Below are 13515 nucleotides of genomic sequence, written 5' to 3' on the forward strand. Positions count from 1 at the left end.
CGCCACTGTGTGTGTACAATTATCTGCTTACATGCTGAAAGATGAGGACGCTTACAGAATCACAACTTTGGAACAGGACTGGGCAAATATTGGAGCTCATTCAGATCTTTATTTTTTTTGTGTCTACATTTACAAGCCAGGGCAGTTTTTACAGGCCATTAAACATCAGATTCAAAATTAAACAACAGGACTCTAGCATTTCCATTGTTTAAATAATTTTGATATGTGTGTGTATATATATATATATATACATATATATATATATATATCCTTTGTGACATAAATATTTTACCTACTCTTATTTACAAAATACATTCTCTACTCGGTTTGATTCTGAGAAAAGCTCTTTTCACATTGAATTACATAACATACTGATTACATCAAAAACCGATATGTTTTGGTTTGTAATTTAAGTTATGATACTGGTAAATTTCTGACTTAACATGAAAATGTTACAAGAAATTGCAAACTAGACACTGGATGGTACTGTACATAAAACAAAGTAGAAGAATTACTATAAAAATGTATTTATTTTTTCCGGCTTGATGTGCGATTACCATGAAAACCATTTCTCCATCATAAAGCCACCAAAAGTATACTATTATTTAAAGATGAGGGGAGCAACTACACCAGTGTCTACAAGCAGTCTTACTTTGAGGTACCCACATTTTTTATAAAATGTTTCTCTCAAAGTGACATGCTTCATCCCTCGGTAATGGTGTGTGTTGTTTCTGGAAGAGTTGGGTCTCGTGGTGATTTGGGTCAAGTCTGTTATGCACTATCCAGCATGGATGCAGACAGGTGTGGACGGAGGGCCCGGGGGCTTCTGGGTGAGTTTCAGCCACAGCCAGTAGTGCAACCTCTGGGTCTTCTCAGAGCTGTGCTCGAGGCGCAGTACCAGAAACAAAGTCCTAGATCCAAAAGAAAACACACTGAATTGTCACACAAAAAAACAATGTCATTTGATTCAGGTGATTCGCTTTTAACCTACTTGGTGTCTCAGAACAGAGAACATACAAAAGATACCCCGTTGCTCTTGTTCACATGCTAATGTTGTTTTGCCATTACAAACAGGGAATCAATGCACCATCATGCCCAGGGGCGCAGATGGCACTGGGGACGGGGGGGGGGAGATATGTCCCCCCCCAGATCCATAGTGACCCTGATCCGTCCCCACCACTCTCCCTACGTAAGGTGACAATCATCAGGTAATAACTCTGCACAGCTGATCAGGCGATGTTAGCGTCCCCCATCAGGTAATAACTCTGCACAGCTGATTAGGCGATGTTAGCGTCCCCCATCAGTTAATAACTCTGCACAGCTGATCAGGCGATGTTAGCGTCCCCCATCAGGTAATAACTCTGCACAGCTGATTAGGCGATGTTAGCGTCCCCCATCAGTTAATAACTCTGCACAGCTGATTAGGCGATGTTAGCGTCCCCCATCAGGTAATAACTCTGCACAGCTGATTAGGCGATGTTAGCGCCCCCCCCCCCTCCAGTTCAAAAATCCCATCTGCACCCCTGATCATGCCAGCCCCCAAGGATGGCAACGATGCCATGAGATGTTTGGTGTATTTGAGATACCATTACACTATTGAAGTGCCTCCCCCACCTTCCTCTTGAACACCATGGTGTTTTACGTAATCTAATGTTTGGGTCATTGTAGCAATAGGACACTGTTGTACAATATGAAGAAACTGGTGGTGGTGGTGGTCCATTGTGTCATCTGTGGACTTAAATTAATTTGACTTCCAGTGGTCTATTTCTCCCGGCCTGGCTAAAGCTGGGCTTCATTACTGCTGGTCAGGAGGGAATTGAGGCATAACTAGTTACCATGGAGTCAGCCCCCGGTTACAGAATCCAGTTCAGCTTACCCTTTTTTTTTTTTTGGTGATAACCGCCTAGAACAGACCGCAGTCCTTAAGGTTTTCTTTGATGATAATGTCCGTCACGGCGTTGAACACAATTTCCACGTTCTTTGTGTCTGTGGCACAGGTCAGGTGGGCATAGATTTCTTTCACTCCTTTCTTCATGTTCAGCTCCTGGAACTGCAGCTTGATGTAATTGCTGGCGTCTTCATATGTGTTGGGGCCTGGATGGGTAGAGAACACGAGAGCACGGCGTTACCCCATGACATCATTCATTACCGGAGGAAGTGAGTCGAGATAAACACTTTTCATTAGGAGGAACAGTGAGAGATGTTGAGATAAGTGTCATTCATTCAGATCTCTACAAATGTGTGTGTGTGTGTGTGTGTGCTTGTGATGTACCATCATAATCAGGAAAGCAAATGCTGAGATGGACTTTCTTGATCTTGTCCTCGAAGAGATCTTTCTTGTTGAGGAAGAGCACGATGGAGGTGAGGGCGAAGAACCTGTGGTTACAGATGCTGTTGAAGAGATGGAGAGACTCGTGCATGCGGTTCTGAGAAGAGGAGGAGAGAAATGGACGTGAGAATAGGTCAGTAAAGAAAGAAGTACCATGGACACATCAGTGACGTCCCTTGAGGAACTCCGCAGGCTGGCAGGGGACTGACTATTTTTCAGGATGTCTTTTTGGTCTCCTATTTTCCATGTTGATAGTCATGTGTTTTTTTTTTTTTTTTTCTTTACTGTTATTTTTTTTTTTTTTTTTCAGAGGGAAAATGGCAGTTCTACCTTTTCTGTTCTTTTGGGGGAAGAGTAACTCACCACTTCATCGTCCTCCACGAGCACCATGTCGTAGGCGCTGAGCGCACCACAGAAGATGATGCAGGTCACACCCTCGAAACAATGGATCCACTTCTTTCTCTCTGATCTCTGGCCACCCACATCAAACATCCTATTTATTCAAGAAAGATCCCGTTATTTCATTCTGTGAATGTTTCTTTAGAAAAAGGGGAAGTCAAATCCCTCAGCACATTCAGTCTCTCTCAGTCCTCCTCCGAGTCTGATTTAAATGATGTTTCACCATTTAACAATGACTGGTGTCATTTCAAGGGGGTGAATGCATTAAGAAGCTCAAGATACCAGCCACTCAAATAATATGTTCAGCCGGTGTTGAAGGCATACCTACACTTAAGTTGATAAGTAATTCAACTATCTACTGAACGCACAACACCTTCAAATAGTTTGGATATTTTAATGTCTCATTGTAGAACTTTAAAGGAAACTATTTTCCTTGCGTTTGATAGGACTGTGACTGAACATTGGTGTCCAGACGTTGCTGGGGTTAGTCGTTATCCCACATTGGTACAGTGCCGTGGGTGGATAAGACGCCTGGAAGAACTTTTTGCTTGAAATTACCCAAATTGTCTTGGACTACTCACCTGAAGATCAGCTCCTTGCAACAGAAGTTTTCCTCAATGATACCAGTGGTCTTGACTCGAGATCGCAGCACATCCTGCTCAGTGGGTAAGTAGTCGGGGCCAGAGATTCTGTCCAAGTCTGCGAGGTAGCTGTGAAAGTCAGACCAAACAAGGGGTTCAGCTTTGTGGTTATAGTCCATTTGATCTTGCATTTTCCTCTCATATCACAGCAGAACTCAGCTACCACCGGGTATCTAGTCAGCCTTTGTGAATCAAGTTTCTTTAGTCATGTGATGCTCTCATATGGACTATTTCTTTTCTTACTACATGGATCATGACATATAAACATCTGGGGTTTTCCTTATTGCCTTGTGTGTTAAGTAGTAGTAGTATCATTATAATTATAGCATGGGCTGTTGTGTGGTTTTGAAAAAAGCACTCACTATCCAGCGGAGTCGTTGAGCTGGAACTCGGCTGCTCTCTCGTAGGCAGACTGCAAACCTGTGTCCTTCCACAGCCTCTTGATCACGTCTGACACCTCGGGAGGCATGGTGCCCTCCTCAGCAGAGTCAGACAGGTTCTGCAGCTTCTGGGCATCCTCCTGTGGTATATAATCACACAATCACATCACACAGGTTCTGCAGCTTCTGGGCATCCTCCTGTATTATATAATCACACAATCACATCACACCCCCGTCAGTGTGGCCAACCTACATTTACATTTACATTTAGTCATTTAGCAGACGCTTTTGTCCAAAGCGACGTACAAGGGAGAGAACAGTCAAGCTAAGAGCAATAAAAAGCATGGTGTAACAATAAATACTACTTTACAAAAGGACAAAAAACCTAGGGGTAAATGACACGGAACAGCATAATAATAACAAATGGCTTTTCTGTTGAAGAGTAACGCGTCATGCGTCGTGATTGGGCTCTGTGTTTAACCTGTCCTTGTGATGAGCCAAAGTTGATGTCCAGCATCTCCATGCCTCTGATGATGGCCATGGCAGACTGCAGGATGTTGCCAAAGATGATGGCCCTGAACTCCAATTGTTCCTCTTTTGTGTAACCACCCTGGTGAAGAATTCTGAGAGAGAGCGAGAGAGAGAGAGAGAGAGAGAGAGAGAGAGAGAGAGAGAGAGAGAAAGGAATTGTGATTGTAAAGTGTCAAGGCTGTGAGAGAGAGCAGACCCTAATGCACATAATTCAAATGTGAATTGTACATGTCACCCTAGATGGTGTGTTTGAATGACGGCTGGTGAGGAAAAACAAATGGTACTGTAGTTTGTGTTTGGACTGGCAGCTTTGTTGGCCTACATTTCTCTGCACACTGAAATGAGTCCTCTTGTGGTCAAATATTGCTACTGCATGTTGTAGTAATGTACATCTTTCAAATGGGTTGATGTCTGGATGGATCAGCTAAAGGATATTCATTAACATAGCATAATATCTTCATTTTGGATAGTGAGTGTTGATCTGTTGATCTGATCTGATCTGAGACTTGGGACACTGATTTGGCTATAGTATTTCGTAAATGTGTGTTTTGGATGTCTGCTCTTGTGCAGGGTAAAGGCTGATACTCACTTCATCTGCTTTACAATGGTGCTCTTCCCAGACTCACCAGCACCTGTTTGGGAATAGACAGAAGGAAGTTATTGAGTCTATAATACCACACCGCTTATCTGTGCAACGGACTGATATTTTTAAGTTGATAGTGGATAGTTTAACAATGACATTAAAAAACAACATGTCTCATCTACTGGACCAACAGGTGACATTTGTGCTTATTCTAAAGTGATCTTGCTGAAGTCTGACTTCAATCTGCTACCTGCTTCTATAAGTCTGAATATGTAAACCATGTCAACGCTCTTAGAGTCAGAGGACATGATTATAAAATGAAACGAGGGGTAATAGGGTTAGCAAGAGCCTACAGGAAAGCTGTCTAAATCCTGCTCTGACATTTCCCCTCTTACAAAACACTCGATAATTGATATATACCACACCGCTTAATTGTGCAACGGACTGATATTTTTTTTTATCAACAAGTTGATAGTAGATAGTTTATTAATTCAGCATTCCAAACTGCAAAAAACAGTGGTAAGTCCTGTATATTTACACATGACATGACTTGAATTGAAACAATCAATCCCATTTTTCAATGTTTGCTGAAGGCAAGGGAGTTTAGGCCAAACAAGGCACCTGCAGTTACATTCCTGCACTTCTTTTTCCTTTTTTCTAGGTCGTTGTTTTCTAATTCTCATGTAAAGTAGTATTTATTGTTACACCATGCTTTTTATTGCTCTTAGCTTGACTGTTCTCTCCCTTGTACGTCGCTTTGGACAAAAGCGTCTGCTAAATGACTAAATGTAAATGTAAATGATATGCACAACGATTACGTAAAAAAAAGACATATAGCATCTACTGGACCCTGGGCTCCCTATGGCAGGGACCAGGAGAGGGCCTTGACCAGCAGAGAGTCATCGCCATAGAGACGCACCCTGCCTTCATCCCTAAGGCTGACATGCCCCCTGCCTTTGACCAAATTAGCCTAGACCTGCGTCATCATCAGCGTTACCTCGGTGACTAATCATCAGCTTAACTCCCCATCCTGATTAGGAGGACGATGGTAGGCTGAATGTAAACGTCCCCCATAGACCAAGTACTGCTACTAATGGCCTTACTGGTAACATAGCAGATCATAAGGGCTTCTGGGAACCTTAAGGGAGTTCAAACAACAAACATTCCAAATTCCAGAGAATCCTGCAGAATCAAAATCCTGCACAAAACTTTCTGGATGTATGCAAGAAAAACATTTTCGGACCAACTGCTTGTTCTAGATGGGTTGTTATTATTTATTTTTGGCGTACATGGTATACATTGAAAGTGAAAACTTAAACCTGGTTTCTAGTCCCAAAGATGCCAACAAGGGAAAAAAGTTGCCTTTGTAGCAGCCATTATTGCTAATGTAAAGTAAAGTGCAGTGCAGTGCAGTGCAGTGCTGCAGTGTATTGCAGTTTTCAATATATATACAGTACAGTATAACCAGGTCTCACCTGCTTCTATAAGTCTGAATATGTAAACCATGTCAACGCTTTAAAAGTCAGAGGACATGATTATAAAATGAAACAAGGGCTAATAGGGTTAGCAAGAGCCTACAGGAAAGCTGTCTAAATCCTGTTCTGACACTTCCCCTCTTACAAAACGGTCCTCCTGGGAATCCTGACTACTGACTACTTGACTATTGCATTGTGATTTTTGGGAAGTATCTTTCTTGTTTTCTAGATTATGATTATGGCATAGTTCCAGACATAGATGAGGAATCAGGGTGACAGACTTGGATCCACTTCCTTGCTGAAGCATGTTTGAAGTAATGATCAGACTCAAAAAAAGATTTTTGACAGTTGAAGTCAATGAAAGTGAATTTAGTGGGTGTCTCTGTTAATGTAAATAAAAATATATATTATGTTGCACCACACAATGAGAAACTGAACAGGAGCTCAGTGAGAGGATCTGGACTTAACCCATCTGAGTAATCGGATTTCCCCTTTACTGTCAGTACACCCTAATTCACTTGAACCTTGAGGTTATGATCTCCTAAGCAGATATGGCCAGTGATTGGCCGGACACAGAAATGCTGTGGGTGCATTAAGGATCAAAGTTTTTCACTTCCCTAAATCGGTTGATACATAAATTGTAAACAAAGTCATTATTTTACCCTATGAAGTAGTATATGTCTTGTATCTTGGGGAGAACCAAATGCTATATTATTATTTGATATATTAGAGACCTGAAATATCATCAGAACAAAATGAATGAGCTCTTCATGTCTTGTTTTCTTGTTGTTGTTGTAGTTGGTGTTTGTAGTTCTAATTGAAATAATGGCTAATAGCTGATTGCATATGATCCCCATCCATGCTCTTTCTGGCTCTGGTTCACATGGGCTTCGGTTGGCTCTGAACAGATATACAGATATATTTTATAATCTGAAGATTATCAGTGGCTCTCCTGAGGAAAAAAAGAATGTTTTTCTCTGCTTCAGCATTCTTAATACAATTACAGTTATAGGTGATGCATCCAATTGCCAGTGTTCTATTTAATTTAGCAAACATTGATTAGCTTTAATTAGGAAATAGGTGTTAATGGAAATATTCAAATGACAGCGTGCATTGTACATCATCCAGTGTCCGTCATTCCAATTCATTTCCAACCGTCTGTAATCCTACTGCCAATTTAGATGAAAACTGTCAACCTGTCAAGAGCTTATAACTTGTGCATGTCCTTTTAATCTTTTTGATGAAGCTTCAAATGAAGCATTCATATCCCTATGCAGTAAAGAATCCGACGTCATGTTGTTGCTGGAGTAGCTGAAGTTGGGCTTCTGTCTATAGTTATATTTTGATCACTTCTCAGGTGTACCTGTACATCCTATGCCAAGGCCAACACACGTGTAAGCGACCGCTAAGTGACAGTTGTCTTAATCTTTAGCCCTAAAGAAGGCTTGACTTCACAGTGAGGTCGCTGACAATCTAAGCACGTCGTTTTTAACCCTAGCCCAAGCTTTCAAATTCTTAATGCAGATGTCAAAGCTTTTTCATTCTTCACTAGTTGCTTTAATATACACAAGGGATATATAGCATCTTGATTTGAGATTCTGTAGCCTGTCTTAGTGCTGCTTCACTCTGCGGCTCTCTGGCCAAAGTACTCTGTGCAATGACAATAAATTCATCCATTCTTGACAAGAATCAAAGGAGACAGCTCTGCGCTCTTACCCAGCAGAAGCAGCTTCACGGTCTTGGACTCCTTGTCAGCATCCTCCTGCAGCTGCTTCTCCAGCTCTTTGGACCGCTTGCCCTCGGCACTTGCTCCGGCTCCCATGTCTGCACCTTCTCCTTAATAAATCCTACGGTTCCCGAGGTGAGAAATGTTGACACCTTTTCACTCTGTTGTGAAGCGCAGAGAAATGGATGCCACGCACCTGGGTGCTGCACGAGTGGTCTGCCGTGGGAGGGTGACCTGAGAGTGGAGAGATCACTAGCTTCCCAGCACTCCCCTCGTGGTTGACTGGATAAGGACTGTCCAAAGACCCAAGTAAACGGGCGTGTCGTTCAAGTCTGAGGCTCAAACCACTCTAATTCCTCTCTCTGTCATAGCCTAAAGCCTTAGGTTGGGATTGGGGAGGGGTTTCCAGATCTTCCCCTGTGAACCAGCCAATCCAATTAGCTCAGCTAACAAGGACAAGTAGTGAAGGTTGAGAAAAAAGACTAGCTCACCCAGTCTGAGTTAATTTGTTTAGGGTGGTGGACAGGTGAGAAATGTAGAAAATGAGGTCCTCTGCGCTGAAATCAAGATTTTTTTTCCCCGCTCTTCTGTGATTTATAAATAGGTGCTATTGGGATAAGACTGTTTGCCCCTGTGAAAAGAAGGCCATGTCCTGAAATTGTGTGGCTGGCTCACGTGAACTAAATATTATAGTTAACACAACTTTCAGACTACCTCAAATCACAGATAAAAGACCTGATGGATGATGAGACACTTTTCTGTAAACAGTAAACATGTTGGTCTATTTTGTCTGTTTTGTAGGTTTGTGTTGTCTGTGGCTGTCATTTGATACATTTGATACCATATTTGAAAAGGAGACAAGGTACAGTCTTCATCCAAATCAATAGAGAGATCCTATAGACTCCCAGGGGACACAGGTGCAGGATGGATCTCTTTGTACATATCACACCTAACCACACCACTGCAGGAGACAGACAGGAATAAAAAGTTATATTCATGTGTTGTGTCAACCCCTGCACGGGTGGAGAAAAGGCAGATGCCATGCGGGTGTTGAGGTCAGTGTGTCTCTATGCTTGACATTGGCAGTGACATCATCCCATTATCTAGGATGCTCTTTGGCATCCTTTACTATACATTATAAATGCATTAGAAACATTTTATAAAATACAAGAATGATGTCTCCTTGACCACAGCTAAGGCAGTATGCAGTTGTGGTTCAAACATTACATTTCATTTGCCATGTGGCCTGTCTTTCTTGCAATCAGGACATGACTCAAACACTGCATGTATTAATTATGGAAACTAGAATGGAGCTCAGCTGAGTCAGAAAGATTTTGTAAAAGTGTTATGAAACACTACAACTTATTTTAAAGTGCACTTTCATGTACCTATTGTCCTAATGGGGAATGAATGCGGCCTCTTCAAGGGACAACATTTGAACTTGAGATTCTCCATAAAGGTGTCAGAGAAGTACATTCTTAAAGATTGTCATGGCGATGTATTTCAAAACAGATTTATGGGATTTGTACACAAGAGTGCTTTGGAGAGGTTGGTTTGAAGAAGCCATTAGGAAACCCACTTTTAAAAGTATGTCATTTCCTCTGACCTGAATTACAGTTGGAATGAAAACTCTGAGAGCCAATTTCAGTTCGGGACCAGGATTACTCTGCACAAGAATCAGTCCTGTGCATTTAACCTTCTGCAGGATTGACACCTTACATAACAGCCACAGGGTTGCAGGACACTCGATGCCCTGCTGTGTTTTCTGCAATTCAGCTGCGACAACATTCCTTCCTGGTTCCAAATTGTTCATGACTAAATATTTTGTCACAGTGTGCATATTTTATTTAGTCTCATATAACTATGAAGTGTCGATAAACCACCGAAAAAAGGAGATGGGCTCCAGGACCAAGGATCAATATGTTTTAAGGACCAATAACGGGTACCTAGAGACTTACCAGTAGTGCTCGACATTGCCTAGATATGTAACCTTTATGCTGGCACCTCTTGAGGGTGGACCAATTCAATGACAACTTCAATGAGAACTTTCTTTGCAATGATCTCACTTAGACTTTCCTTTTCACCCCAAGATCACCTGTCCTGTCTCCTAATTTGCCAAACCCAGCCCCTTTTCTGTGAGGTACAGATTTAGACACACGTAACTTCCATGGGACAGATAGTCTTTTCGCCTGCCGCAGGTTGCCGGGGTCTCAAATCCCTAAATGCCTCCAAGTGGAATATAGCAAGCTAATCATGGTATCCTCGTCCATTCCAATCTCATTATGGCCCGTGGCCTACTCCCGCCTCCCATACACCGTCAGGCTTGTTGATCTGTTGACAAGATTACACACCACATAAGTATAAACCTTTGGAGGGGAAGGCTTATAGGGGCAGATGGCTGCTTCCTGCCTTGGGTGGCTTGTACAAGGTGGGGTGACTGAACAGGTGTACAATCTGGAGAGCATGCTGCAAAAACCTAGTCTCCACTGCCGCACAGATCAAGATGTTTTGCCAGCATGTTTTGAGGGGTGATAACCATCACCTTAAAAAACCCCTGTTGGCATTAAGACCATGTTTTAAACATAGTCCGAATGACCTTATATCTACCCACCCTTTCTCAGTTCTGTTTTAATATATACAACCTTCTGAAGCACCTTGACAGGAAATAGCCTGTGAAGGGTGTGTTATTAAAATGACAACCATCTTACATTTCACCTCATGCACAAAACTATATCTACCCGTCACGTAAAAAAACTCTTTCAAAGTCATCCACTATCAGGCCTTGGCCCTCAATGTGTGTGGATGTGTCTGGTTGTAATGGTTGGCCTAGTTTATGGGACAGCTCATTATTTTCCTCTTCAGACCCACCGTGCTAGTGACAGCATACAGTGCTTAAAAAACTGGATAACTCAAATGTACCCTATGTAGGTATTTTGCTGTTCTATATTGTATATATATTAGTGCTGTCAAACGATTAAAATATTTAATCACGATTAATCGCATTTATGTCATAGTTAACTCAAAATGAATCGTGATTAATTGCACATTTTTATCTATTCTAAATGTCCCTTAATTTATTTATTTTTTCCATCACCTAATTGTAATTGTAATGCCCTTATCAAAGTGGACAAGTGGATTGGCTTGCTTCATGCAAATGTTTTATTTGAGTGAAAACCAACATTGCCAAACAGGGCGGTACAAAATAAAATTATAAAGTGCACATTTCAGGTAAACAAGGACTCCTATAGTGCAGTTAAACCATGGCTTAATATTTTCTTTTTTTCAAGTTTGCCGGGAACATAGCAGTCAGGCCTCTTATTTCAGAAACAATGAACCGTAACAGTCACTGAACAGCCACTATTCTCCAGTCTGTTGCAAGTCACAGGATGCCCATTTTCCCTTCCGACTGCTTCCATGGTTCGTACCCCTCCCTCACAAACACCATGGACATAGGCCTGTGTTCGGTTGCCTTGCCCCTCCTCTTGTGTTCCATCTCTGGCACGACTCTGAGGACCTGGTCATGCCCCCAAGTATATTTCCCTTGGGTGAGGGCTACGTGGCAGGATGTAGGCACATGCTGCTCCAGGGGACCTCTCTTCCCACACAAGTTTGCACTTGGAGTTGGCTGCCAGCAACCATCTGTGGAGGTTAGCTGGAAATGAAGGGTGTCACAGACAGACCAGAGGAGCTGAACCTGTGGATACCTCCAGCGAGGGGGAGTCCCCCCTGTCCCCCTGTCCCCCCGTCCCCCCGTCCCCCCGCCCCCCCCGGGCCACTGCTTTGGACTGACCTGACTACTCTTCCCTCTTCCCTGTCTCTCTGTAGGAGGAGTCTTCTTCCAACAGGGCTGGACCCTTTCCAGGACTGTTGTGGTTGGTCTAAAAATAGCTTTGTTTAGCTTTTACCATCAGCTGTGAAGTGATAATGAGCTGAGTTCTGATGGATGTAAAATATAGGCTATAAGTAAAAAAAAAAAAAATTATATATTTAAAAAAATATGCACATACAGTGACTTACAAAGGTATTCAACCCCCAGCCAACACCCTGAAAAAATCTACTATGTCCAGTGGCTGGAACTGGGGTGCAGGTATAGCTGTCCACAATCAAGAGCTGTCCATACAACTGGACCCTATTGGAGGGGGGAAAAAGAGGCCATTGTTTTCCGGAGATCCACATTAAAGCATGTATGGAGGTTGTTTAAGATATGGGGGGGGGAGTTTTTATGGTCATATGAGACCAAAATAGAGCTAATCTTCAAAGCATATCATGTGGCGTTAATCTAAGACAGTGAAATATGGTAGTGATCATGTTGTGGGGATGATTTGCGTGAAATGGGAAACTTTTTAGAACTGAAGGGAGAGTGAATAGAAATAAATTCTGCACAATATCACGAAATACTGTTGCAGTCTGCTGTAGTAGAAGTAAAGCTTGGGAGAGGGATTACCTACAATTGCCCCAAGGCCCGAGGCACGAGGCTAAGGCAACACTGGAGTGGCTCAGAAACAGGAATGTGAAAATGTTAGAATGATCCAGTCACAGTCCTCATCAAAATCTTACTGAGAATGTGTAGCGATACAGTTTAGGACCGCCATCCCATCATCCTAGATATTCTATATGGGGGGGGGGGGGGGGACAATGTGCAAAGTTGATACTATCTCATTTCGAAAGACTTTCAAAAGCAGTTCTCTTCTCTAAGTATCAATGTATAAGGGTTGAATACTTATTCAAGAAGAATATTTTAGATTTGAATTACTTTAATTTTAATCATAGTAAACAAACTATTGATTTAGCTTTTAGAAACGTAAAACAGCATAAGTGTTCACAACGAGAATACTGATTGGGAAAATAGGTATAAGGATCTTTTGTAATACAGAAAACAGCGATGACCTTCAGGGGTGTGGAGTTTTGCAAGCCACTGTAAATTGTATTTTTATTTGTGCATTTAAGATTTAAGCTCGTCAGCAGCTCTTATGTAATGGGCAGTGAGACGAGGTCAAGCTCTCTCTCTCTCTCTCTCTCTCTCTCTCTCTCTCTTTCTTTCTCTCTCTCTCTCTCTCTCTCTCTCTTTCTCTCTCTCTTTCTCTCTCTCTCTCTCTCTATATATATATCACAGGTTCAAACCTCATTGAGTAGGTGCTAGACTGATCTTGCAGGTGACATCACACCTCTTCAGATCCCTTTCTCAAAGGCATCTCTTGTCAACGAAGCTCACAGAATTATTCATTGACTATTATGTTGATTTATCATCGAAAATACAATTTCAAACGTATCCTGATCTTCTGTTTATTGAGTCAGTAATCATGAATGCAGACAAGAGAGCGTTGAGGATATTTGACCATGGTGTTCCACTCCCTACCATAAGAGGGAGCTATACTCCATATTCTTGTTCTATGTGTAACTTCTATTGTATGCATCTCAGCATAGTATCGTTAGAATCAGTCACACATGCCG

The 13515-nt window shown here is 42.1% G+C and overlaps 1 protein-coding gene across 1 annotated transcript; it reads right to left on the reverse strand.

Moving 5' to 3' along the window:
* Positions 1-79: 79 nt before the first annotated feature.
* On the reverse strand, positions 80-8309 carry gnat2 (guanine nucleotide binding protein (G protein), alpha transducing activity polypeptide 2). The gene is made up of 9 exons (XM_031565721.2): positions 8055-8309; positions 4870-4912; positions 4231-4372; positions 3732-3889; positions 3310-3438; positions 2693-2822; positions 2273-2426; positions 1877-2094; positions 80-911 (listed from the first exon to the last, which is right to left on the reverse strand). Exons 1-8 carry the CDS (start codon positions 8158-8160, stop codon positions 1904-1906), a joined length of 1053 nt encoding a protein of 350 aa, XP_031421581.1. The 5' UTR covers positions 8161-8309; the 3' UTR covers positions 80-911; positions 1877-1903.
* Positions 8310-13515: the final 5206 nt, after the last annotated feature.

Source organism: Clupea harengus, chromosome 4 (genome assembly GCF_900700415.2).
Source record: "Clupea harengus chromosome 4, Ch_v2.0.2, whole genome shotgun sequence".
NCBI lineage: Eukaryota > Metazoa > Chordata > Actinopteri > Clupeiformes > Clupeidae > Clupea > Clupea harengus.

Coding starts and splice junctions, on each gene's coding strand:
- gnat2 (XM_031565721.2), bottom strand. CDS start 8,160: ATGGGAGCCGGAGCAAGTGCCGAGGGCAAGCGGTCCAAAGAGCTGGAG. Junction 3,439..3,731: donor CTCAACGACTCCGCTGGATA/GTGAGTGCTTTT, acceptor TGACTTTCACAG/CTACCTCGCAGACTTGGACA. Junction 2,823..3,309: donor TGCAAGGAGCTGATCTTCAG/GTGAGTAGTCCA, acceptor TTGAATAAATAG/GATGTTTGATGTGGGTGGCC.